The sequence below is a fragment of the Folsomia candida genome, unplaced genomic scaffold, assembly GCF_002217175.1.
Source record: "Folsomia candida strain VU population unplaced genomic scaffold, ASM221717v1 Fcan01_Sc027, whole genome shotgun sequence".
NCBI classification, from domain to species: Eukaryota; Metazoa; Arthropoda; class Collembola; order Entomobryomorpha; family Isotomidae; genus Folsomia; species Folsomia candida.
The window spans coordinates 179,817-205,889 of record NW_019091219.1 but is presented as its reverse complement, the minus strand read 5'-3'; the positions used below and the strand labels follow the sequence as shown (position 1 = coordinate 205,889).

Sequence of the window (26,073 nt, the reverse complement as noted above, 5' to 3'; positions counted from 1 at the left end):
GAGAGCCAGTCGGGATTTAGTGTACAAGGAAAACGTAAGTTTAAAACAATTAGGTTATTAAATACACTTGTTAACCAAATCAAATGTATGTAGTATACACAATTTTGATAAAAACTCTTTATATCTAATTGTAATTGTTACTTGAAAAGCGTAACGTGAAAACACTACTTTATATTCGCATAATTTTTAATAGTATTAATTGCTCCTATAATTTACTGATAGATTATTTATTTTTTGAAAAATAATGTGAATAATCTGCCTGAATACGTTTCAGACTTTTCTTTAGATAATTTATTTTATTTACATTGTCTGAACTGTAAAAACGGGATTTGTAACCTTTTTATTTATGAATAATTTTTATATTAGGACGTTGACAAAGTTCAGCGTTCCATGGTGCCATCCGTACGATTCGTGTGGGTAAATTCTGTCACCTTCATCACCACATGGCTTCCCTTCGGTGTTATCCTGACTATTTTCGAGTACGGTGACTTCCCGCAGCCAACTTTTGTACTTGGAATGTTACTATCCGGGTACCTTGTCGCTTCACCGCTGATTATCTTCTGGACGACTAAGGACCTCACGAGGAGGATTCTTTTCCGGAGAAGGCGTCCAAAACGGCATGGACCCTACCAAGAGATCACAATCGTGCGCAGGGATAGGAATATCCCCTTCACCTGGAGGTATCCCGCAGTTCTGGGGACGGAGAAAAATTCAGCGCCGGGGATTAAAGGCGGTCGACGACGGAATAAAATTTGATTTGTTTAATATATTGATAATTAACGACGTGTGTTTAGGAACGAATTTCAATCCAGTTGTTAGATTCGAGAACTGGGATAATTTAAAATGCAGCGTGGGAATTCCCGTGTTTGCTTAATAGTAGCGCTGAGAGCGTGCATGCATCAGGTTGAAGCTGATCAGGTTTTGATTATATGCGTATTTGAAATATAATTAATTCCATGTTACATATATTGTTAAGGTAAAGTCGTTTTTCAACTAAATAAGTATCAGGATGGCGAGTTTAGATATGATTTTAGAAAATTAACTTCATCCTTGCATTGTTTACGTATAATAGTCTAAATCGGTAGTAGCCAGTTGACGACTAATAAACTTGGTAATGATCCAAGTCCATATTGAGCTGAAGTAAATGAAAGTAAAGTGTAAAATATTGAAAATAGGGATTTCCCATTTTCCAATGATAGGATTTAGTTTGATTAATTTGTTCTACTTATTTTCAAATATCTTTGGTCGACTTGAGTACAATACAACACACTAGAATAGTTTTGCTTTTTTTCTGCATGCTTTAATTAGCCAATGTCGTTATTTTATACTGTGTAAGTGTGGCGATTGTTAATATACGTCATTTAAATCATGCAGCAAATATGTACATTATAATTTTCACCCCCCGTGATTTTTAATTATTGATTAGACGCGGGAGATATTTTAAGTATGAATTTAGTATGCAACAAAGTGTTAATTGTGTAGTCTATAGATGGTTTGTCGTTATAATAAACTGCTGGAAATTAAAATCTTATCAATATCAATATAAATAAATATTCTAAAACTATTTTTATCAACGTTGGGGAAATATTGCTTCATTCGGAAATGTCACTAAACCTGTCATCAACGTGTCCACCACAAGATATAAAATTTTTAAGATGACAATCCTTTCAATCACTTTAGCGGAACCGGCCTCAACGCCAAACTTTCTTAATGACTTTATTTCCCTTACAGTAAGTCCACCTCGATTTACCAAACATCGTTCTGACTTTATCGAATTTAGTAGCTTTACAGAAGCCTCTCCAACTGACGACGTGGTCAACACTGCTAGCAGTAAAGCCATCAACAAGTTCGACAAGACAATTGGAAACGGGGCATACTCGAAAAGGCTGACTTGATCATGAAATCGAATTGTGGCAAATGCCGAGATCAAAATGAATCCACCAGGTCCCCAAAAGCAGATAAATGAGAGCATTTCCTTCGTAATGGAATGGTTGAAGGCAGCCATGAGTACGTGTAAGGCGCGATAATCTTGAATTTTTCGTCGACTCGATGATTTGGAATTTCTGCAAATATGTATATTTAACTGATATAATAATTTCAAATTATGAATAAATTAATAATAAATGAATATATTTTCTAATTAAATGAATTTGGAATGAAGCCATATTTTTTAAAGGTATGCGTCACAATTTGTGCCAATCTTACCTGACCGCATCTGTACAACAGATCGCGACGTAGACAGTAACTAACACATGGAATCCTTCCATCCCGTCCACCAATGCGACTGAAGTCTTCGAATATATTTCCAGCAGAGCAAATCCAGCAAAAACGAATGGCTTTCCTAAATCTTGTCTAAAGATGGATGAGATGTATTGCGGTTTGAGTGGAACGATAAGAAACATAATCGAAACGGTAGGTGGAAGACTGATCAGGATCCACAGAATTGCCATTATTTGTAACTGTAGTGCATTATATTGATAAAATATCGGTTTCCAGGTGGATTCCAGATAGTACTTGGCTGTAAGTAACAAGGAAAATATGTAATTTGTGAGATAAATTTTAGTTAAAAACGGGTTGATAAATAACTGTCACTCAAAAACTGGTTTTCGAGTTTTTATAATAGTAAACGTTGTGGTAACAGTAACACCGATACCGTAATCGTAACGGTAACGGTAATTTACATATTCATAAATAAAACACCGTTAATGACTTATCAAATTTTTGCTCACCTGACATTTCCGCATAATATTTCTTCAGCCCTTTAAACACAGCTGTAACATGGGTGCAGGAGACTCGTGCATTTTTAAAACTTAACCAGCCCCAAACATATAGATAAATCCAGATAAGAAGCCAAATAACGACGACAAAATCGGCCCTACCGACACGCCCAATTTCTCCAGCCAGACGAATAAATAAAAAGGCAAGATAAAGCAAAATATTTAATTTTGTGAACGATACACAAATCCTTTTCCAAAAACGGGACGATACTCGTAAACATTTTTCCTTCTCGTCACACTCGTACGGCGTTCCATTAACTAAATTCACAACTTTTACCAAAATTCGAAGCGTATTCAACGTCTTCTCGTCTTTCATTTTAGCTATGCAAGATTCCTGGAAGGCCAATGCCACATTGTTTTGAAGTTGATGCATTTATACCTGATTTTTTACAGTCGCAGATATTTCATCATGATTTCACGTCATCAAATTATACACAGTTGTTTCTCAGTTGTCAAAAAGATCCAAATATTGCTGGGTAAATGTGTACCCTGCAATTATGGATTGCACAAAGTAATTTTTTCTGTGCAATGTCCACCAAATGTCAATAATCCGTGATACAGGTCTAAAGTGAGAGACCTTGCATCCAACCAATCTCACTGATTTGTTTGAAGTTTTAAAAATGACGTTACCCTTTTGAAAAATAAATGTACCCTGAATTTTGTATGAGGTAAAGTACATACACAAAGTCCAGAGTAACGCGAACTGGAAAATTAGTAAAGGTTACTCGGAATTTAGTATAGTTTACTTACTGTAGAATTTAGATCGGCGTTGCGTTTTTTAAATAGTAGTGCAAAAATGTAGTTTCGCACAGCGAATATATACATTGCTAATTGATGTCCTCTGGAATTAATTTGTTTTACTCAAATTTGGTCAGGAATATATACTATGTAAAAGCATAGAGAGGGTTTCATCGGTGGAGCTTTTGAGCTCGAGAATATCAGATTAAAAATAAATCAATAATGCATAATACCTGTAAAATCAATTATTTTCGGATTTTCGAACAAATACATAAATCATGAATTAGTATACGTTAAACTTAAGATTTTGAATAAATCAATAACGAACCAATTATTACTTTTCCAATTTTGAAATTCAACAAATAAATTTATTTGAACCCTACACTTTCACAGTTATCACCAATGACGCCGTATAGTAGAAAATCCCCGCAAAAATTTCAGTCCTTGTCTTTCTCCTCATAAAACAAAACGGTCCCACGTACGCTCTAATTGGCCCATAACTATTAACCTCCTTTGTCCACATGGCCTTTCTAGTGGACGCCTCCACCTTCCACGAACTAACCAATTTATCCGACTGTGAATTCAAATCCGCCATCAGCGGAAAATGTAGTGCGGCATGCCCCACAAGACGGGAATCAAGCTTCCCGTCAAAACAATGGTATCCAATGATGGCGTTACGTAACTTAATTACCCAACAGGTTACCGTCACCGAACACAAAAATATGATAAACATTCCCATCGGCAAAACGTGATAGAGAGCCTGGTTCGAAAGTGTGCAAACGATTTGCAGTTGACGATAAGTTATCAAGTGTTATAAAACATTTTTTTCGGAAAGGAAAGTTTTCTGAGTTTGAAAGAACAACGAGGTTAAACAGGATTTGATAGTTAGCAGCCAATTGGCACCTAGTAGAAGGGCAGTAAGAAGATTGGTCGTTGAATGGAGGAGGGTTACCAGGATGAAGACCATGCGGACTGGGAGGGTAACATATTTTGGGTAATGTGTAAAATTTCTGAATAAAACGTAGTACGGGTCAATACCGTTATCCGCCAGGGGGCCAGCGTCGCTATGACGGGGATGAAAAGGATGGGCGGGATGATTAAGTGGAGAAAGAGTCCGAGTGGGTCCAAATTCTTGGAGTGTTTATCTAGAAAAAATTTGAAATTATCCATCTTTTCTGCATTTCTAAAGGGGCCATTCATCCACATGGTCATCAAAATTCTCTATTGTAGCACCCACCCCACCGGGTTAAATTTAATGCACCACCGAATTAGCTGAAATTTACCATAAATTTTAGCTGAATTCGCCACCGGATGAATTTTTTCCAACTTTAGCCTTTTCAGCCACCGATTTAGATGGTGGTTACCACAAATTTAGATGAGCTGCCATTACCATATTTAATGAGCATAGGATTATAAAATCCATAAAATTTGCAATAATATGATTAATTTATTTGTATAACACGTCTATATACATGTCTCAGGTTTTTTAAGAGACACCCACTACTAGCACAGGAAACTAGAGTGTAGTCGGATCGATGTTTTTTTTTAAATTCGATCCGATCCGACTTGGTCGGATCCTTAAAAAATTCGATTCAATCCGACCTGGTCGGATCCTAAAATAATCCGACCCAATCCGAGTCTGTCGGATTGGATTAATCGGATTAAATTCGATTTCCTACTGCTTTCTACATATACATAGTGTATTTTGATTGATGTTTTTTGATATCCAATCCGATCCGATCCGACTTCGTCGGGTCATAAACATCCAATCAGATCCGATCCGATCCAACTTTATTGGGTCAGAAAAAAATCCAATCCAATCCTACCCTGTCGGATTCGAATTGGATTAATCCAGTTAAGCCTGATATTCCACTACTCTCTAAAGGAATATTAGACGCAAATGGTCTTGAGCTTCTAAAATTTGGGAGAATTTTCCTTAGAAAGAGAGAATACGGTATCACTGGTCCAATTAAAAACTTGCGAACACGTCATTTCTTTGGTTTTAAAAAACGTTGTTCAGATAGATATATTTTAACTGCACAACTGTGAGGGTAGTGATGACCAGCCGAAAGGTAATACATACGTCACTTCTCCTGCCCAGTGTAGTCAATGATATACAAATATATACATAGGTACATGCAGTGATAAGGAAATTAGCATGATTTCTTGAGATTATTGTGATTATATTTTTTTTAAACATATGTATACCCATGTTTTATCGTCATGAAATATTGTGATGGCAGTTCATCTAAATTTATGGTAACCACTATCTAAATCGGTGGCTGAAAAGGCTAAAACTGGAAAAAATTCATCCGGTGGCGAATTCAGCTAAAATTTATGGTAAATTTCAGCTAATTCGGTGGTGCATTAAATTTAACCCTAACGTAAACATTAAACGATAGGGAGTTTTAACATGGTAAAGATAAGAAGACCTAATCACCTTCCCCTTATAATGGCGACGTAATTTATGAACATTCCCTAACTATGTATGTATAAACTTGGATAAAATGAGAAAAATATCTTCAATTAAAAAATTCTGAGTGGACACAAATTTGTCCACTTTTCTTACTTTCTCCACCTTTTCAAAATGTGGTAGAAACTCGAAACTTTTTCTAACTTTCCTCGGCAAACTCGGCCTTAAACTAAATTTCTTACCGTTCTCAGACCCAACTTTTTCACTGAGAAGTCTAGAATTTACGTAAAGAAGACAAATTTCTTCGGTTTTGCGAATGCTCGTCAATATCATGGTGGCGGACATGGTGTTCAGACTGAGATGTAGGAGAAGCAGGATTCCCGCGGTTAGAGAAATGTCGGAAGTGTCCATTTTATTAAAGAGAATCCATCTCGTCACAGTGTAAAATGCGAAGGATGTCCAGGCCCCTAGTAGGACTGACATTGTGTGGAAGGGGACCAGTTTTTTGAAGGGGGTTGGCTCTGGCAGGCGGGTTTTGGTATTCCACGTAACGCTCTGCGTATAGAGGGCGCTGCTGAATTGTGCGAAACGTTGAATAGCTTGGACCCTATTGTGTGAAGGGATGACAATGTGGGGCATGTTTCCTCCATGAGGTGTGGGGGGTAAGAAGACGAAAATCTTTGGGGCAACATTGTCTGCATTTATTGGAGATTTTATGAAAACGATGCATGTGACTTGTACCTTATACATATAACGTATAACTTACAAGTTGTTATTGAAATACAGATTTGGAATGAGGTGTGAGGTGGTTAAATATTTCCGAACTTCCTTTAAGGTGTTCCTTTAAGGTGTTCATTTAAAGTAGTCTGAAGTCTAAAATTTTAACATTACTTGTAAATGGAGGATTAACTTTTTTTGATAATTATGAAATCAACTTATATATATGTATGTAAGTTGCAAATCGTTGGTTGCAAATCAAAACTGCACTTCGTCTCTATTTATTCGTAACACAAGTAAAATTTTAATACTGGACATGACTAAACGTTGAAGGAAGAAGAAACTTTTGGGATTTAGACATGCATGGATTTTAGGGGCGATTCAAGGTTGGGTGCGAGTGCAAAATTTGATCTGGCTATAGTTGAAAAATAAATAAACCGTTGCAAGCTAACGCACATAAAGAAGTAGCTGCAGTCTCACGTAGCCCTAACGAATCGTTAGTAACGATGTTTGGACAGAAACATTTAATTTCAATTTATTTCATCTAAAGATTCAACTACAGTAAAAATTCATTTGCCCCGGCCGACGGGGGTGGTCTAATCTACCCCAAAAATTGATCCCCCTGGGGTGATTCGTATGATGCCGGAAACCGATATCGATTCGTTCCCACGCTACCCTGCTTGCAGACAGACAGACGGACAAGGTCTTAGCACAAAGTACCTCGAATTTATTTTAATAAGGGTACAATTTAGTATTATGTATTTACACAGTTAAAATTTTTGCATTTATATGAGGTAAAAAATAACTTCAAACGGAGTAATAAGTGCAGTGATGCTACATAGAGTATATTTAGGGAAAAATATCATGGGGTAATCCGTTTTACTACATTGAGGTCGGTGTGCTTTATATAACGTTAGTTGCAGTACCCGGTATAACCCACATTTCGTACCCCACATGAAGTAAAAAGATCTAGAGCTTAGTTCATATAGTACAATATTTATTATCACATATCATGCTGGAGAGTAACTATATGAAGTTAATAAATTGCATATATAGGGTATTGCTTTTCATTTGTATTTATTGTAACAGCATATGTCAATTCATCATTACAATTAAACCTTATTTATATTAATAAGATTATTTAGCTAATTATTTAATACAAGTCTGTATACGTCCTAAGAAATTCTTGACATAATTTGTCCACTGAGTGCCTGCACCACCGGAGGAAGATGCCCAATATCATACGGCATGCCACAAACTCCACTCAAAATAAATTTCCAGTGATCGCAAGATTCCACTGGCGGTGGGATGTTGAGAACCGTGAAGCACTTCATGCTTCGTGTCTAACGCCTTGAGGAATTTTTGACCGCATGGAATAGCACACTTAGCGATGACAACGAAAAATTCTGCAAATTCCATGTTGCATGTTGATCCAAGGGCCAGAATAAATGGTGCAACTTTGCGATTCCCTTGCATTACTTCACTAACATGAGTAGCTCGCTGAAATATAAACAAATTGAATACATAACTGATTTAAAAAAATATAAGTTTAAAATGGTACTGGGAAATTTGCACTCACTGATCGAAACTGAATCATGCTAGCCATTGAATCCTTATCCGATCCTTTAACAACTTTCGCTTGTTTTCGCGTTCCCTTCTTCGCGGGCGCGACTGCATCAGATTCTTTGTCGTCACCAGTTTTCAACTTTTTTCCACATGACGGTAAAATGTATGGCAGCAAAGCGAAAGCCAACAATTGGAAATCATCTTAAAAATTATAATCAATCATAAATTTTCAAGAATATATTGATTAAAATAATTCCTTATAAAATTAAACATTTGCAAGTTTCAACAACGTACCATCCAACAGTTCGTATCTTGATTTTTTAACTCCAATCTTGTCTGCAAAGTCAATGCCACACTCCTCAGCGTAGTCCATCAGTAGTTTAGAAACCTTTGGCCATTTATCGTACAATATCAAGGCCAGTTTGGGATGTCTCACGTCGAAATCTTGAATTATCTATAAATGCATGCAATAAAAAGGAAACTGTTTTATTATTTCAAAACTGAGTGTTTTATAGTTCGAAAATGGACATTCCTACCATTCCTTCCGTATCAACCAATCTCGGCATACATTTGATAATGCTCAACAACCCGTCCACTCCTGTCTGTTGGCGAATGAAAGTTCTTCTTTGAAAAACTGTCTCTTTCATCTTTATTTTGATTTCCTGGCCGTGATTTTGACGCAGGAACTCCAACTCTTTCTCGTCCGGCGTAGGATTTTCTAAGTAAGAAAGTCAAAAATCGTTCATTAAATAAACAACCGGATAATTAATATAATTAATAATTCGAGATATGAAATTGCTAAATATTTTGGTTACTAAATATTATCTTAAATAACACCATCTTACCATCTTCAATTTCTGAAGACCAGTCTAAAAAAGTTGCGTCCAACGACTCAGTATTTAATTGAGTTTTCTTATTGGAAGTAACCTTCTTCCTTTGATTCTTGAGCCGGTCTTCCAAAAATCCTGATGCCCCAAGTCCGTGATGGGAGTGGAAAAACCACATCTCATATCCACGGCCTTCTTTTCGAGGGTCCCCTAGGCCAGGAAACAAAAGAACCAGGTCCTTCGCCAGTTGCTCTAAAGCCACTTTACTTGGGCTGGCATAAAATAACACATAAGGACATTCATTATTTGTACATTAATTAACTTGCAACATGTCTCTTTAATCCGACTCACCTTGTTCCAAGAGTTGAAATAACTTTATCTATTAGGGCCGCAGCAATTGCTCGACGGTCGGTTGAAATGATTAGTTTCTTCTGTGGAAGTTTGGTCGTTAACACCTTTGAACTAGCAAAGTCTTTGAGAAGAACCTCCTCGATATTCTGCAAAATTAATCAGAAATTACATTTTTTTAATTTATTACATTGCCAAAGTAAAAGTACGGAATCAAACGACGAAACTAACAAATCCGTAGTATTTTTTTCCCTGTACTTCTGTCGACCTATCTGGCTCTGGTTGCGCCGCGGCCGCAGTATCTTGAATTATTTCGTAGTGGATTACCTCATGCTCGTGGCAATTCACATTTTCACTTAAATTGTCCCCAGCAATATATATCAAGGGCTGGACCGGCGTGCCGTCAATCTGGGGGACCTAGGCAGTTTTAATGAGGTAAAATATTGACCTCATTGAGGAAAATCTTACCTGCATAAATTTTGATTGGGGCGTCTGAATAGTTGCAGGGTTTTGTTTGAAGCTTTTCACAAGTTCCGGAGGAAGTTGTAATCCGCGACAACGAGCTTCATTACTGCTTATCAATGATCCCTCGAAAAGCGATTCCACCTTTTCAACGCTTTCACTGCTTGGTACATTCCCTGTCTATACTCATAAAAACGTATTTCAAATTTACATATGTAGCTAACGGAATAGAACGTACATAGTCCGACCATAAGTTCCCGTGAATGCATTTCCGGTGATAAAGCCCAAAGTATTAGAGCTATCTGATAGAAATTTTTGTGGATGAACAAGGTATTAATCTTGTTTAGAAATCATAACTTCGTTTTCACAATTTCCTCCACGGGCTTGTACACAAGACATAAGTCGTGGCGAAAACTGCTCGATCGCGGCACGCACGGATTTCCTGGGAAAAGCGCCAGATCTTCAGTAAGTGCGACCTCAGCCCTTCCACACTTGGGTGAAATTTAGAGCATACTTGTACCTATAATTTTGACCACCAGTCATAATTTAGGGGATTAAGGTCTGCAGATACTGAGCACCGTTCTACGGATGAAAAAAAGTCATGAAAATTCGTCTGAAGCCAGTTTTGGACAATTTTGCACCTTGCGCAGGAACAGAGTCTTGTTGAAAGGTCCAATGTCGATTTTCGGAGGGTCCAGGGTTCAGGTTATTAACGTTTGGCTTTAGGACACTCTGAAAATAATTCTTGGCTTCAACTTGTACCCTTTGCGGTAAAAAACAGAGATTTCATTTCTCCAGCCAACTTGCTCCCATGCACACCACGGTGATGACTTCGTATTGACTTCCGCATACTTAAACGGATGTCAGATTTCTGTACAACAAATATCTGGCCTTTTTTTCTATTAAATTTTTTGCCAACGGTGAAAAGTCTGAAATACTTTTGGCACGAAAATTGGCGCGTACCACGATCAACCTGTGGCCGTCACGAGTTATGTCTTGTCTAATTGCCCGTGGACGAAATCTTGACAAAGAAGTTATGATTTCTAAACAATATTAATAGCTTCTTAATCCATAAAAATTTCGAACAGATAGCTCTAATACTTTGGGATTTATTACCGGAAATGCATTCACGAGAACTTATGACCCCACTATGTATTAAAAATCTTAATTAGCTGCTAAAATATTTAGATAAGTACACTTGAAATTATATTTATGCATATTTAGTTGGAAGGACGACATATTTGTTGACATTATTGAATTCGAAGGATTCGTATGTATATAAAGCTTGATAAAATAACAGAGAGCTAAAATCAATACACAAGCTTTCGCCATTTTTTCCAAGTTTAAAACTATAATATTTTTCACAGAATTCACTCTCATAAGTCGTTACTATAAAATGACACTCATCATCCTCTAAAATAATATTCTCTATTACGCCAAATGTCGGAAAAAGTGGACAGTATTTCAATAAAACTAAACTTCCTGTTCTGAATTCGGAACCATTTGAAATAATACAATTCGACACTTTCACTTTTGCTTCAGCACTCCGGTTGATGACAACTTCGGGAAACTTCATTTTCATAACTTTAATGTATTCATATTGTGGGATTTCGAATGACCACTCAGTAAAACAATCTTTTGCCAAGAGCCGAAAACATTTTAAAACTTGATGTCGGTAAGTGACAGTTTTTGGCAAATTACGAAAGTTGCAAATCGCATGAGCTGCGGTTTTAAAAAATTTATGTCTGGATTCAAATGCCATACTCCAGTATTGCTTTAAAGGTCCAATTTGCTCAATGGATTCTGAATAATGTAACAAATGATGATGTTTTGGTTTTAATCGCTTCGAAAAAACTTGCTGATAATTAGAGCAGAACTCGGAAATCAGACTATTTAATAGCGTTGTTCCTCCACGCGATATTTTATTAGATAAAACTAGGTCAATCAAGCCTCGAAGTGTTGCCAATAATGCATTGACAGGGTCAGTTTCCTGTGTTAAATCTCCAACGAGGAGAGGTAAAAATAAAACTAAACACAAATTTTGAGATGCATTCTGGCATGATTTCGTTTCTCCTTTGAGAAAGGAAGTTTTAAGCAAGGAGGGTTTGCTCGCCGCATAATGCCTTCCATAACTAAATGACTCTAACCGGAAATTAAGCGTATCTAATGTGAAATACCTTTTTTTAATGCAATGGTTAACAAACAAAACTACAAAATCTGGAACAACGCCAAAGAATTATGCTTATCATTACACATAAAACATACATAGATATCCCCTTTCTTTATCTTGTCGATGGCGGCACAAAGTTTTATCTGGTCTCCTATTCGAGGAAGAAGTTCACGAACGTGGGAATTGTCCAGTTGTAACAGTGTGTCGTAACTTATATTGTTTTCTAAATCAAAATTATAAGTACGTTTTATTAGATATTTGATAATTTACACATTTTAAAAAATAAATGAATACCTTCAAATGTTTTAATATACTCATTCAAATCCAGTTGCGTTAAAAGACGCTTGACCTCCGCCGAGTCCATTTTTAATTAATAATTGTTAGCGTTTAATTAATTTTACTAAGATTTATATACAACACTGAAATCTTGGATGAATTGGGAAGGAAACTGACTGAAAGTAAAAAATGCTGGCGTTTAACTCAATGTGGGTGATAGACCATGCCGAGTTCTGACTATATGGGGTAGCCTTGTTTCATGTAGGGTATTGCGATCTGGCATGTACGCTATGTATGACATCGCTCCTTCATATGAAGTTAAACGTGCACAATGTTGGGGTACTTTGCGTCACTTTCTTCATCTAGAGTTACTTTTCCCAATTACTTTGTGATGGGGTAGGGTGATTTACGTAATATGCAGTTAATAAAAATTTTGCTTGTCGAAGAGTAAACGTCTTTTCTAACTGTGTACAATAATTGCAATATATTTGAAGTTGGTTGCAAATTAAGGAATTAAATCATTACATAGCTCAATTTCTAGGGCAATTAAATAGACTGCAAGTTTAATAAAAGTATACATGCACATGTTTCCATGACAGAGAATAAAACTTATTTAAGCATTTATGGTTTGATTTTTAAACGAGTTTCTACATAATATAGAAAACTTACAACGGGAAGGTCTTCTTTGTAAAAATCAAACCATACGAAGCTGACGCTTACTACTGCGTCGTTTGTTCGAACTTCTTAACGTCGTCCCACCTTTCGTCCGTCACTGATCAGCAGCAGATTTAAGGTTTGGTTAAAGCAGAAGTTCTGAATCACTAGCGGGGTCCCGTTGTCGATGAAGTTTGAGCCGAATTTGATCTTCAGTACGCCACACGCCCTGATCTCTCTCGCCAGCTGGGATTTCTTCCCGCCAAATTGGACCGTTCGTCGAACCTGGGTTTGAAGTAGCTTCGTGGACGTGCTGTTTACCCAGGAGGCCAACGTGTACACGAAGACGTTCACAATAACGGCGTCCACCATGATGAGGGGGAAGATGAGAAAGCCGGGCATCGCTATTTTGGAGTGCAGCTTGATACTCACGAACTGCGAGATAATTTGCAAGTTCGGAGTGCACAGTACCATCGAAGGGACAATTCGCACCATGGTGCATCCATTCATATATTTTTCCAGGATTTGAATACTCCTGTAGAGCTTGAGGCAGGCTTGATTTTGAAAGATTGTTACAGCCTTACAAATTCGGCTGTTAAAACGACAAGAAATATTTATTAATTTTGTAAATTTATTTCCTTAAGCTAAGTACGCTGGATAGACTTCTGGAAACAAAATACTTTTGCTTAAATTCCGCTCAAGCTTTAGCTCCAATATGACTAGACGAGTGAAATTTGGTATTCGTTGGGTTTAAGATGGAAACTTATGCCATGGTTCCTCCGCCCCTCCCATGCATGGGAGGGGCGGAGGAATCACAAAATTTTATTTTTGACTTGACGCATATATAGTGATTTAGAATGCGAAAGAGTTATTTCAGCTCGACCTTGTTAAGTAAAACCGATACGAATATCAAATTAAGCTAAATCTGCTGGACAAGTGGTTTTTCTGCTCGCACACAAATTCCGATCATGCACTTGAAAAATTTAAAAAGATTTAAGCAAGCTTCAAGTTGACTGGAAAAGTCTACCTGAGTGCAAAGCTTAACGTTGGTATTTTATAATTCGACCCTTGTCTTCAAAACAAATGCATAGACAAAAGGGTTTAATTTTAAAATACAGACCCTAGTAAGTTCTGAGAATGCAACCTTTCCAGCAATTGAAAGTAGTTGAGCATTGCGACAATTCCTGCAAAGAAGATGAAGAAAGCCCACGTCGCCCCAGAACTGAACAGTTGCAGAGCCATCCAAGCTTCGAACAAAACGACGAATATTTCACGTCCTGGTGGCATCCACGAGATGGTGGAACAACTTGGCGAGAACGAGAGCAGAAATGGCGGTACGCAGGGGTCCACCATGAGCAGTAAGCAAACCGCCGAGGGGACGGCCATGACGGTGAACTCGGTCAAGTAGATGAAGATGAACATCAACTTTGTTGTAATTGAGGTCGAAATACTTTCTCCCTCTGTAATTTGACAGATATGTAAAATTTGTAAAAACTGGCTGTCTATCTGTTTGTCGGTCGTCTGTGTGTCTGGCTGTCTGTGTGTCTGTCCGTCTGTGTGTCTGTCCCTCTGTGTGTCTGTCCGTCTGTGTGTCTGTCCGTCTGTGTGTCTGTCCATCTGTCTGCCTGTCCGTCTGCGTGTCCGTCTGCGTGTCCGTCTGTCTGTCCGTCTGTCTATCCGCCTGTCTGTCCGTCTGTCTATCCGCCTGTCTGTCCGTCTGTCTATCCGCCTGTCTGTCCGTCGTCTGTCCGTCTATCTTTGTGTATGTATGTCTGTCTGTCCATCAAATAAAATTATAATTGTACCTTGTAACAAATCGCGTTCAAAGTTGAGAATCGAATTGATCCATTGCATCAGGGCGATGTCGAGTCCCACATTCCACCCGAGGGAGCTCAGCACCGCGTAAGACATCAAGAATGGGACTCCCTGCAACCTTTTCAGAATTGGCATGTCTCCAAAGAAGAAATTGTACAGGAGGACGAGCAAGTACGTCAACGTTATCAGTGACTGGATTTGGGTGACGCGTCTCCGTTTGCGGGACTTCATGACGATAAGTTTCCCAGATTTAGGATCATACTCGAACGGAATGCTGGCAATGAGGCGGGAGAATTTAAAATGGCGAATTATCAGGGACAAAAATTGTGTGGAATACATACTCGTGAATCTATCCGGACCGGAATGGAATTAAGTGAGAATTGCCAAATATTCTTTGCTTGAATGGGAAACGAAGTGAGATTGTAATTAATGTTAGTCAGTCAAGAGCCTTCGTATCCCTTGATCTGGGACAAGGTGCCACAAGTTTGGGCACCACAAGTTCGCCCCTCTAAAACTTTGGAAAGTTTGGGAAAGTTGTATTATCACTTAATCAATCGGTGCACGCGCTTCTGCATAATTTAAATATCAAGATCTAACCTACACATGGGTTAGGTAAATAGGCACGCAGTAAGAAGTACTATCTTAAGAAGTTTAACAACAATTTATGATACAAACAAAATGGTTTATGCGTCACGGTACATATTTACAATGGAAAATTTTGCGAAGGGAAAAGGCGGCGGAGCGTACAATAGATAAGATTGAGTGTCACTGTCCCCTGTATAATCTTAAAATTGCATAAAAATGAGTGGCATACTAGGATCCCAGCGTGCCAGAAGAATTTTTGTGTAGAACTTTGCATTTTCCACGGCTTTATGTTCTTCAACGAATGATACTGTATGTAGCAAGTTATTCAGCATAATGCTCGCTCTGACGCACTTTTAGCCCGAGTAAGGGCTTGTGGAATCGTTTTGTGGGTCTGTCGTCTGTCTGTATCAAAGTTTATTTCTGTTCTACTCATCCAATCGATTTGAAATTTGGCATGAATTTAAAAAATGTCAATAGAGGCATATTATGGGAAATGTGCCATTCCGCGTTACATCGATTTCACCAAATAAAATATAAAATTTTGGGTGCAACCATTAATGTTGTATAGCTACATATTTTAAAATTATACGCAACCACCTCCCTTCAAAAATTGAGGAAAGAAACTGGAAAAATGAGAAAGCCAATGTACTTTGGGTAACAAGAATTAGACCATAACTAGCATTTGACATTTGACTTGTCCTTTGAATACGATTCTGATGCATCAAAGGTTACAAAATTCGAAAATCGGCGGTTTTTTTACCTTCACATAGATAATCAAAAAACTCATGGCTCCCGCACTTTTATTTCTGACAACTCGATACAAGATTTTTCTCCTTGAGAACAGCTATAATTTCAGCTTTTATTGTCCGAAGGAAAAGTGTGGGTACCAGGAGATTTTTGGGGTCAAAGTTTCTGAGGGAGCGGTTTATAGTCGTAACAGAACCTAGCCACTGAGAAATAAAGAAGCAAAATGAGACATGATTCTACTACGACCCTGACGCGGTGGACCCTGATGGTGGTGGATACCTTCCAGAATCCGAGTCTTACTCAGCCTCTCAATAAATAAGGAAACGGGTTACGTGGCACATTTCCCTCGATATACCTCAATAAGGAGGCTAAGTTCGAAGATGAGTGTCATTGGTTCAGTAGTTTACCCATGGGGGTCATATAAGTTGGTGGTGTACTATGCACCTAAATTTCTAAACATTCGTAGAGAGCTGAAATTTGGCATTGAAGTTAAAAATATTGTAATCAGGGAATATGAAGCAAATTTCGAAAACATTTTAACTTTAGCGACCCATACCGATTTTACGACATCTACGACATTTACTACTACCGATAATGGAAACCTGAAGTGAAATTGAAATGAAATTTATAATTTATAATTCAGCATATTGACTCGGGCTATCTGAGGCTGCATTGCGGATTTTTAAGTTAATCTCACACGCGGTAAGTCAAGTCCTTACCAAAAAGTATATTTACTTTATTAGATAATTTAATATTAGTACAAAAGCATGAAAACCTGATTACCAAGTTAGTTGTGGAAATTAAAATTTTTTAGATGGACTGGGGCGCCATGTGTGTTTGCCCAGGGCGCCAAAATCCAAGATCGGGCGCTGGTAGAATGTGGATACGAAAACTAGAAGGGAAAAAGGATAAAACAATAGTTGTACTGCATTAAAATTGGCCATGCTGACTATATTTACAAATATTTAAATGAGGTCTTAAGAATGCGGAGATTGATGCTGCTGGAGGAAAGTGTACTTAAATGTATACCGTTAAATATTCAAATTGGTTCGTATTAAAATGTGGGGAATAATTATTTGCGGAAATTTGTATAAAATGTATGTATGTACCACTTTAAAATTGAGTAAAATCGTTTATTTAGCACCGCCTGTTCATACAAACGGTTTCCGTTTATGTGTATTTATTTTTCGCAACAGATTGCGACTTATGTATATATTTATTTAGTCGAAATTAGTCTGGGTGGTGGTTCTGGCACGTCCAGCACGGCACCTTGGCAAACCTGTAAGAAAAAGCTGATACATGCTTTATGCACTTTTAAAAATAGTGTAAAAAAATCAAGGGTAACGTCAACGTGTAACAAAGAGAAAATATCCCTCTGGGAACGCAAACCATGTTTACCCCAGATTATTTTCTGACCATCTCAGATTAAAGGAGAAACTCTTTGGAAACAAAATTTAGAGCGGAATTAACTTGTGCAGATGCGAAATTGATGGGCGCCGCAAGTTCGCGAAATCCCTCAGTTTGGCGGAAGAATTTATGCCTTTTGAAATTTCGCGAACTGGTGGCACCCATAACTTGCTGAAATATTCGCATCTGCTCAAGCTCCGCAATGAACGTTGTTTCTAAAGAGTTGGTCTTTCTAAGCTGAGATGGTCAAAACATAATCTGGGTTGAACAGGATTTGCGTCCCTATAGCTCATTTAATTAACGCAAAATTCACGCAGTATTTACTTTTATAGATTCTGCAATATTTTTTTGAGAGTGCGTAGCTCAGCTTATTTTTTAATTTGCAAAGTATTTATTAATTTGCACATACGTTGAGTAAGTGGACCGCAACGGCGGGGTTGACTCCGATCCCGATAAGTCCAAGAATTATGCAATCACTGTACTGAAAAAATTCAGGAAAAAATTCATTTCAAAATTTCTGGATGAAATAATTGCCAGCAAACTTTGCAAATTTGCGTAAAAATTAAAAACTTAGTTAATGAAAGTATGTATCAACGAGTCTTGCTACTAGTCTGTCTACACAAATTATGTAAAGGACCCAATTTTATGTTTCAAATTTGCAAAAATTAGTTTTGCAAATTTTCCAAAGTTTGCACTAATAGTGAAACTGAAAGTTACGAGCCATGTAAATATGCACTTACTTGAGGAAATTTGTCCCCCTGGGCACAAACGCTGTCGACATTTTCTTCGGTGTTAATTAGCACGCCAAAAACTTCTAATTGACACCTGACAAACTGGCCGCCACCCTGGAACGAAATAAATTTGCGTAAATTTGCATAAATTTGAAAAATTCTGTCTAAAAAACCTTGCCAAAATGCTACCTCACCGGAGTAATCTCTTCGTCGTAACAGGCAAAAAAATCTGCCGCAACGGGATCACTGTGTGTCCCATTTTCGCACAATTTGCGATTTATTGCTGCCGTCCATTCCGCGTCAGAAAGGACGGAGGCGTCAGCAGCGACAAGGAAGAAAATAAAAATCGTAATGATGAACATTTTGAAATACTTAATGCAAATTTTATGCAGCTTTGGGTCGATTTAAATAGTGGATTTTTACTCGTACAACCTTGAGTTTATTGGTTCAGTTGGATAAATATGGTTCAGATCGATTGTCGGATTTTTTTGTAAAACTACAATTGGGGACCGTCCACAAGTTATGTAACGCTGGTGACATATTCTTATTTTTATGTAACGATATTTAATTTATGTATGTGCGACATAATTAAATGTAGTTGAGAGAAACATAAATACTGGAATTCACGCATATTTATGTAACTCGGTTAGCATTCGGCACACTCTAAATAATGGGGGATATGATAGCTCCCTATTTTTGAGTAATAATTACCGAGACGTTTTATCACCAAGGGAAAAAATATAAGTCAAAATCTCATTTATGCACCAAACGCACGTGACGTCGTTACTTACAAAAAAATAAACGTTTTTTCCTAAATATAACATTTTGTAAAAACGACGTAACTTGTGTTGGGTACACGAACTTTTTCTTGGTGACAAAACGTCTCTGCAAAAATCACTCCAAAATAGAGGACTACACACTTATTGTACATCCGAGTGTGACGATTTGTCTTCAAATTATTCAGAGTGTAAAGATAATGGTTAAGGCGTGCCCCTCATTTACAATACATGGGTTGGCGCCGTGCATGGCATGGCGCTGCTTAGATTAATTTAAAATATTGCAGATTTCTGTCAAGGTCGAGGATTAAAAAAAATTGCATGAAAATTAAATAAGTTGCAACTACAAATATTTGTACGCCTGGAATCTGTACAATTTATGGGGGATAAAGTTAAAATAAATTGATATTCTTAATTGACATTCAAGCATTTTTTTGTAACTCGATAATAAACGTTTTGGATTGTGAAGTATTGCTAAATTTGTTAATTTTGATTTATGTAAGGCTACTTTTAGGGCTTGAATTAAATTTAAAAAAGATGCAGGAATTAAATAAAGTGCAATTAAAAATATTTGTACATATGTACGCTTGGAATCAAAATTCTATATAGTCTTGGGTGGAACATATTTAAGAAATATTTACATTTTGTATTAATCGATAAAAGATTCTAAAAATTAGTTTGCTTGAATTTTAATTCAACAACCTAGCGATCATAAATATTAATTTGACCAATGCTAAAATCAATTTATTCTCAATTGTTAGTTAAGCCATTCGTTAAAAATTCATTTCTTTAAATATTTATATTTTGGAATTCATAAATTCTGAAATTTGTCCCGGAATTACTTCATAAATACTCACTCTCATCATCCACATTTATGCATTCGCCGGATAAATTAAGGACAGCTTTTTTCGTCATGGTCAGTTTGGCGAAAGTCAAATTGGCGAAAACAAATTTTCGTCAAAATATATTAAGTGAAAGTACCACACGGAAAAGTTTTTCGAAAACTGAAAATGGACCGTTCATAAATTACGTAAAGCAAAGGGGGGATAGGGGTCTTTGGCTCGAATGATATCGTGCCTATTTATGTTACACATGTTAAATGTGTAACATGGGGGTGTTTAGAAAATCGTGATTTTTGCGTTACGTAACTTATGGATGGCCCCAACCCCCATAAAATTTCATTTCTTGAGGCATAAATTTCGCTTTTATTTATGTCACTCCAAATTTATATCTCTATCAAATCTGAGCATTACCATTTGCAAATTTCATACAAATGCAATTTATAATCGATTGACACCAGCTTGGTGCAAATCTGTGAGCATATTTTGTGAGACCATTATTAAAGTTTGCCACCAAAACCCCGACTGTTACATATTTCCCAATAGTGACAAATCATCTCGCAAATCATTACCCAGAAGTAGAGCACCATAGTAGTTCCACGGGGTGACGATTTGTCTCCAAATTATTTAGAGTGTATGTACGAGAGAATCTCGGCACGGTATATAAATATTTCTTATCATTTAATCCTTCTTATCATTTAATCCTTCTTATCATTTAATCCTCCAAAAAAATCAATTATTTATAACAATTATGAATAATTTACGAATCATATTATGTAACTACCAGGCTAGATAAACTTATTAAATAATTAAAAAATACTTATTTAGAAACGAATTTGCAAATTATGTAGGATTCTTTCTTCACTTGAATCTATTTAGAATACCCCAACAAATCTACCCGATTGCAGGTAAAGGGCCTCGAATATTGCTAAAGTCACAGAAAATCCTACCCGCCGGTGCCGCCGTACCGCAGGGAACATTGCAATGGATCGAGTTAACGGGGCAGCCGGAGCACCTGTCTTCCACGCAGACGGCGGCATTCGCCGGGATAGGCGGAGCGGCGGGTACAGGTGTGAGGCAAAACGGCTTTCCCGTGATCATAACGCAATCGTCCCCCGTGACGCAGATGTAGGTGCAACAGTTCCTACTGTGACAGATGGACGGGGCCGGACAAACCGGGGTGGCCACGGCGGTGGCGGGTTTTTTACGTTCACTCAGGATAAATCCGGGCGCTAAAATAGTTTTCGGTCAAGTTAAGGGTTTGTAAGGTTTCTATTTAGATTTCATCCCGGGGTTAACCTGTTTTTTTAAGTTTCAATCTAGGTTTTAGTCGACATTTACATACACCGTTTCGGTGGGGATTTACAGTGGTTTAATCACATTTTACTGGGTTTTGCTAAGGGTTTACTAACGTTTAATCCGGGTTTTCCAAAAATTGTATGGAATAAGTCGGGCGAAACAATTTAACCACACTTGCTCATATTTCCTTAATTTGTAAATAAAATGAGCACTGATCATTTCATTATTTTACCCCAAGTATCAAATAAACTCAATTAAAACCGAGAGGATCACAAGCGGGTAAAATATCGCGTCTGTGTTAGGGCATCTAGAATCGGAAAATTTTGAAAAACCGGTTTTCGATTTTTCCGATTTTGGAAAACTTTCGTGAAACCGGTTTTCGATGTTTCCGGTTTTTTAAATTTTCGTAAAACCGGTTTTCGGTTTACTCCAAAACCGGTTTTTGAAACTGGTTTTCTACTAAATTTTAAAAATGCGTTAAATATAATGTGGTAAAATCTAAAGTTGAACAAACTTTGGGCATTAATTTGGAGACAAATATTTCAGAACAATTGATTTTTGAAAAACGAGAAATCACTAATATTTTGTAGTTCTAAGACAATTTTTATTAAAAATCGGAAACCGGTTTTCGAGTGTGATAAGATCGGTTTTTTACAAAGCCGTTTTGTTGGAAAATTATAAAACCGGTTTTCGGGGAAATCGAAAACAAAATCTGAAAAACCGGTTTTGTAATGCCCTAGTCTGTGTTACAAACGTTACAAACATCACAGGAAGGATGTGACCCCTTGATGCCTGTCGTCCCACTTAACGCAGGAAGTTGTAAATAATGATTTGTTTCCACGTGGGGGAATTTATTTCAAGGTTTTGGAGAAATTGTAGTCAGCAAATTCTCAAAGAATGGAAAGGCTGAAAAATTTTCTAATGAGATCTGATTGGTCTCCAGGCTTCATAAAGTTGACATCTCCTACTTGAAAAAGTGCTAAAATCTGGACTATATTTTTCTTTAATTCGGAACAATTTGTTTTACATTTGTCGTATAAAACTTCAAATAAGTTTCCAGAGGGAGAAAATTATTAAAAAGGTGCTGTTTTTTATTAGGAGGGATGATATTGTTTAAAAATTCGTAATATAGATTTTTTGTTACCGAGCAGGGTCAAATTCCCGACTGGTTTAATTGCACCGACCCCCGGCAAGTTAGGAAGGTTTAGGATGGAGAAGATCTGAAAAATGTAATGTTAAGAAAATTGTGAAAACCACAAGTACAATTTTTCTTTAAGTTTCCAAAAATCTTACGGATAAAAACAAGAAGAAAATTGGAAATTTGGACATGATATTTGATTTTGAGATGTTTTTAAGTTAATATGACAAAATCTTAAATGTTGGTATGTAAATATGACAAAGTTGCAAATTTTCTTCTCTTTTATAGATATTTCGAACGGGTATACTTCAACTTTTTAAAGGGAAAGTTGTTTCGACACAGGTGTGACCTGATTGAATTTTTGAAGAAATTTGATCAGAATTGGGACCATTTTTATTATTTGTTATTTGTAATCTGGTTTTTGTTCGGTTTACTGGGAAATGAAGCAGAAGGGAGGACCCATTGCTCCGAAATGTTGATGAATAAATGGAGTAGTTTGACAAATATTGACTGTCTGGTTGTTCTTGTGGTGGTTATTGTTTTGGAGGAGGAAATAGAGTTGTTTTAGTACGCATGTCTAGTTCATATGTACCTGTTCAAAAATTTTGATTTCATTCAAAACTCAGTCATTCCGATTTTTGAATGAAGATTTTCATTCGAACTCAGTCATTTTCGTTCAAATTCACTTCATCGGACTTTCATTTACAGTCATTCACATGAAAAGATGGAAGCCTTCACTTCACTATCATAATTAGTCAAATGAATGAAGATGAACAGGTATGATCTAGGCTAAAGATAATACATGGGAGAATTTAGGGTAGGGGCCTTAATTCGCAATCTCCGAATTTTGCTACGACAAATGTTCCTGTGAGTATTAGCGCGTTTTCGAAGTTTTCGAATTTTTGAAATGCCGGGAATTTATTTGCATTACATAAACATTGTGCAATTCTGGGGGGGATAAGTATTACATGATGAAGGGTGTCACTCACCTCAAACATTTCTTGGAATTTCCAGTTAAAAAACAAGCAGAATGTTGGCAACGATTTCTCGGAATTATTTATGAAATAGGGTTTCATATGCAAATTTGTAATCAGGACACCAGATTGGTTTATGTACATTGTTCATGTTAGTTTGCTGGGAAATCCATTACTTCTTGTTGTACTGGTTAGGAACCATATAATTTCGAAATTATTGGAATTAAAAATATTACTTTTGGAAAAGTAGGGGAAAATTTGTATAATTTAGTTACCTTCGAAGCAAAAATTTCCTGGAAATCTAAATAATAGTACGATATTCTCGGTTTGTAATTTAATTCATATTCTTTGCGAACATATACATAAATATATGTATAATTTGGCTCGAAATTTAGGGTAACATTCCATGAATAAAGTTATGTATACGGTGAGCATTAAAGCCAAAAATGGCAGGGACAAAGGCATTTTTATCACCTACCCAAAATAATTTGGAAATTGGAAGAATGTAAGAAGTTGGACAAACTCTGGTTTGGGGCAATCGGAAACAGCTTCTTTAAAACTTTATTTAGATGTTCAAAATTTAACACAATATTCGTATCCTCTATCAAATGCTGAGAAAGTAAGGTGGTAATATGGTTCAATTCTAAATCTCTAAAATCTCTAAAAAAAACTTTGAAAAGAACATAAAATATGAAAAAATTGGTAAAACAAGAAAAATTAGTCATAAGTGCCTTGATTACATTTCAAAATTTCCAGAAATTCATGAAAATGTCCAATACGTATGAAGTTCAACTGACAATGCGATAGTGTGCCGTGTAACCCTCCGATTTGGTTGAAATTTCGAAATTATGTGGTCCATGTCAATACAACCAAGGTTTCTTCAGGCAGTTTGTGCGATGGTCAGAATTTGAAAACATATTTGAGGTTAAAGTTGAAAAATGTGCAATTTTTAGCAAGGGAAGAGAATTGAGGTTGATTTTGCTCCGTTCGCCTGGTAAAAAATCGCCCGTTTTTCAACTTTGACCCAATGGGTAGGATTTGCCAATGGGGTAAATACAAAATGCATAAGAGATAGTGTTAGTGAGGGCTCTAGCGACGAATAGCTAACCACCACGATATGAAGATGCAGAAAGAGATGCTCCACCTCATATAACAGTCTGTTATTAACAGATGGAGTAGGAGTTAACTCTGTGAGTTTGCCATTTAGTTTAACATTGAGGGCTTCTGGCGACCTCTCGTATGTGAGGTGGAGAGTCATCCCCCTTACTTGCTTAACAAAGAGCAGAGTGCTTCTTCTAATTCTTTATATTCTATGCTTTGACCTCAAGTATTTTAATAAATTTTGACCATCGCACAAACTGCCTGAAGAAACATTGGTTGTATTGACATGGACCACACAATCTCGAAATTTCAACCAAATCGAAGGGTTACACTTCACAACATCGCGTTGTGAGAAAATATTGATTATTAAAGGAGTTTTCTCCATGAGTAAATATATAGGCCGGAATACATTCCGGTAAAAACAATGTTTCCCGTTTTTTCCACTTTTTCCCACCTGCCGTGTTAAAAAATAGGTTTCGACGGGAAATAATAATTCCGGGATGAAGTTTGTATTCCTTGCTTAAGTGTGATAACCTAAATAAACTTCGATCCTAAATATGGAATCAGGTATTTTAGATCCTAATTCATACATGTGTAATTAGATCATTGATTATGTTAATCCTTTGTTTCAGTGAAAAAAGGCAGGCAGTGCCTTTTTTGCCTTTTTGCCCCACGAAAATGGGTGCCTTTTTGCAAATTGGAGCGAGATGAGATGAAAACCCTTAAAGATAAAATCAAGGTAAAAGTTATTCATTTATACCTTTCCCAAATATGATCTTTAGCCCAAAATTTCATTAATTAAGCTGATGGCGTTATAGAGGCAACCCTGAAAATATTTAGTGAAAAGTATTCAACAAATTTGAAGTATCGATAAAAGCCAGAACCCTCCAGTACAATCTTAAAAACATTAAGTAGGTATATCCTTAGTTTGTTTAATACGTTATAGATGACAATATAACGGATTCAATCGTCAAAAATCGAGCAAAAAGGCTGCCTTTTTGTACACACTACTTTGTTTGTTAATTTCTAAATTTTTCCAGTAAAAATCGCAGACTATAGCTTCAGCTCAGGACTTTGAGCTAATTCTGGTAGATATGCTGCGGAAGAGCGGGTTCCGTAGAAAATTAAGATTTTCCTCTCTAAACGAAATCTTTCAGGGAGTAGAAATATGTAAGAAAGCAATCAAGGAAAATGAGACATTAAAAAAATTATTGGCAATTATTTGTTACAATTTCTAGAAAACTAGTTCAGTTCATAATATGGCGAACTTGAGCAATATCCAAAAACTATCTTCTATCGCACAATGAAAATCACATACATAAGTTGATGTATGTACAAGAAAACTACATATTTAGCAGCCCGAAGAATTTAAAGCAGCAAGGACAACACATAATATTCACATTATGAATGTGTCACTAAACTTTTAGGAAACTGGTATTAAATCATTACCGACCAGAGTACATGTGACTCTACCGGTATTGACGGGAATCACCGTTCAGTAATGTCGTGGTATTGAAAAATTTACCACTCAGGAACAATTTACGACCAATCCGGTAGGCAATTATTACCAATCGATACCAGCGTAACCAGATTTTTAACAGTGTACAGATGAATACTCCTATAAACTTTGAAACTGGGAATCCGAAGGACGGACATAAACTTATTCCGAGATCCAACCCGAAACTAAATCCTGACACCTTTTTACAGTTAGGA

General features: G+C 36.8%; 4 protein-coding genes across 4 annotated transcripts; all 4 read right to left on the bottom strand.

The window, feature by feature from the left end:
• Window positions 1-8,476: 8,476 nt before the first annotated feature.
• LOC118438835 lies at window positions 8,477-11,180 on the bottom strand. The gene is made up of 7 exons (XM_035859617.1): window positions 11,166-11,180; window positions 9,855-10,028; window positions 9,618-9,803; window positions 9,390-9,535; window positions 9,057-9,310; window positions 8,748-8,929; window positions 8,477-8,665 (listed from the first exon to the last, which is right to left on the bottom strand). Exons 1-7 carry the CDS (start codon window positions 11,178-11,180, stop codon window positions 8,477-8,479), a joined length of 1,146 nt encoding a protein of 381 aa, XP_035715510.1.
• Window positions 11,181-12,849: 1,669 nt separating this feature from the next.
• On the bottom strand, window positions 12,850-16,146 carry LOC118438863. Its single transcript, XM_035859663.1, has 4 exons — window positions 15,105-16,146; window positions 14,754-15,037; window positions 14,093-14,408; window positions 12,850-13,540 (listed from the first exon to the last, which is right to left on the bottom strand). Exons 2-4 carry the CDS (start codon window positions 14,992-14,994, stop codon window positions 13,039-13,041), a joined length of 1,059 nt encoding a protein of 352 aa, XP_035715556.1. The 5' UTR covers window positions 14,995-15,037; window positions 15,105-16,146; the 3' UTR covers window positions 12,850-13,038.
• Window positions 16,147-17,207: 1,061 nt separating this feature from the next.
• On the bottom strand, window positions 17,208-18,619 carry LOC110859691. Its single transcript, XM_022108661.2, has 4 exons — window positions 18,428-18,619; window positions 18,243-18,347; window positions 17,912-17,983; window positions 17,208-17,374 (listed from the first exon to the last, which is right to left on the bottom strand). Exons 1-4 carry the CDS (start codon window positions 18,593-18,595, stop codon window positions 17,312-17,314), a joined length of 408 nt encoding a protein of 135 aa, XP_021964353.1. The 5' UTR covers window positions 18,596-18,619; the 3' UTR covers window positions 17,208-17,311.
• Window positions 18,620-20,185: 1,566 nt separating this feature from the next.
• On the bottom strand, window positions 20,186-22,529 carry LOC110859721. Its single transcript, XM_035859658.1, has 3 exons — window positions 22,441-22,529; window positions 22,292-22,367; window positions 20,186-21,080 (listed from the first exon to the last, which is right to left on the bottom strand). Exons 1-3 carry the CDS (start codon window positions 22,474-22,476, stop codon window positions 20,743-20,745), a joined length of 450 nt encoding a protein of 149 aa, XP_035715551.1. The 5' UTR covers window positions 22,477-22,529; the 3' UTR covers window positions 20,186-20,742.
• Window positions 22,530-26,073: the final 3,544 nt, after the last annotated feature.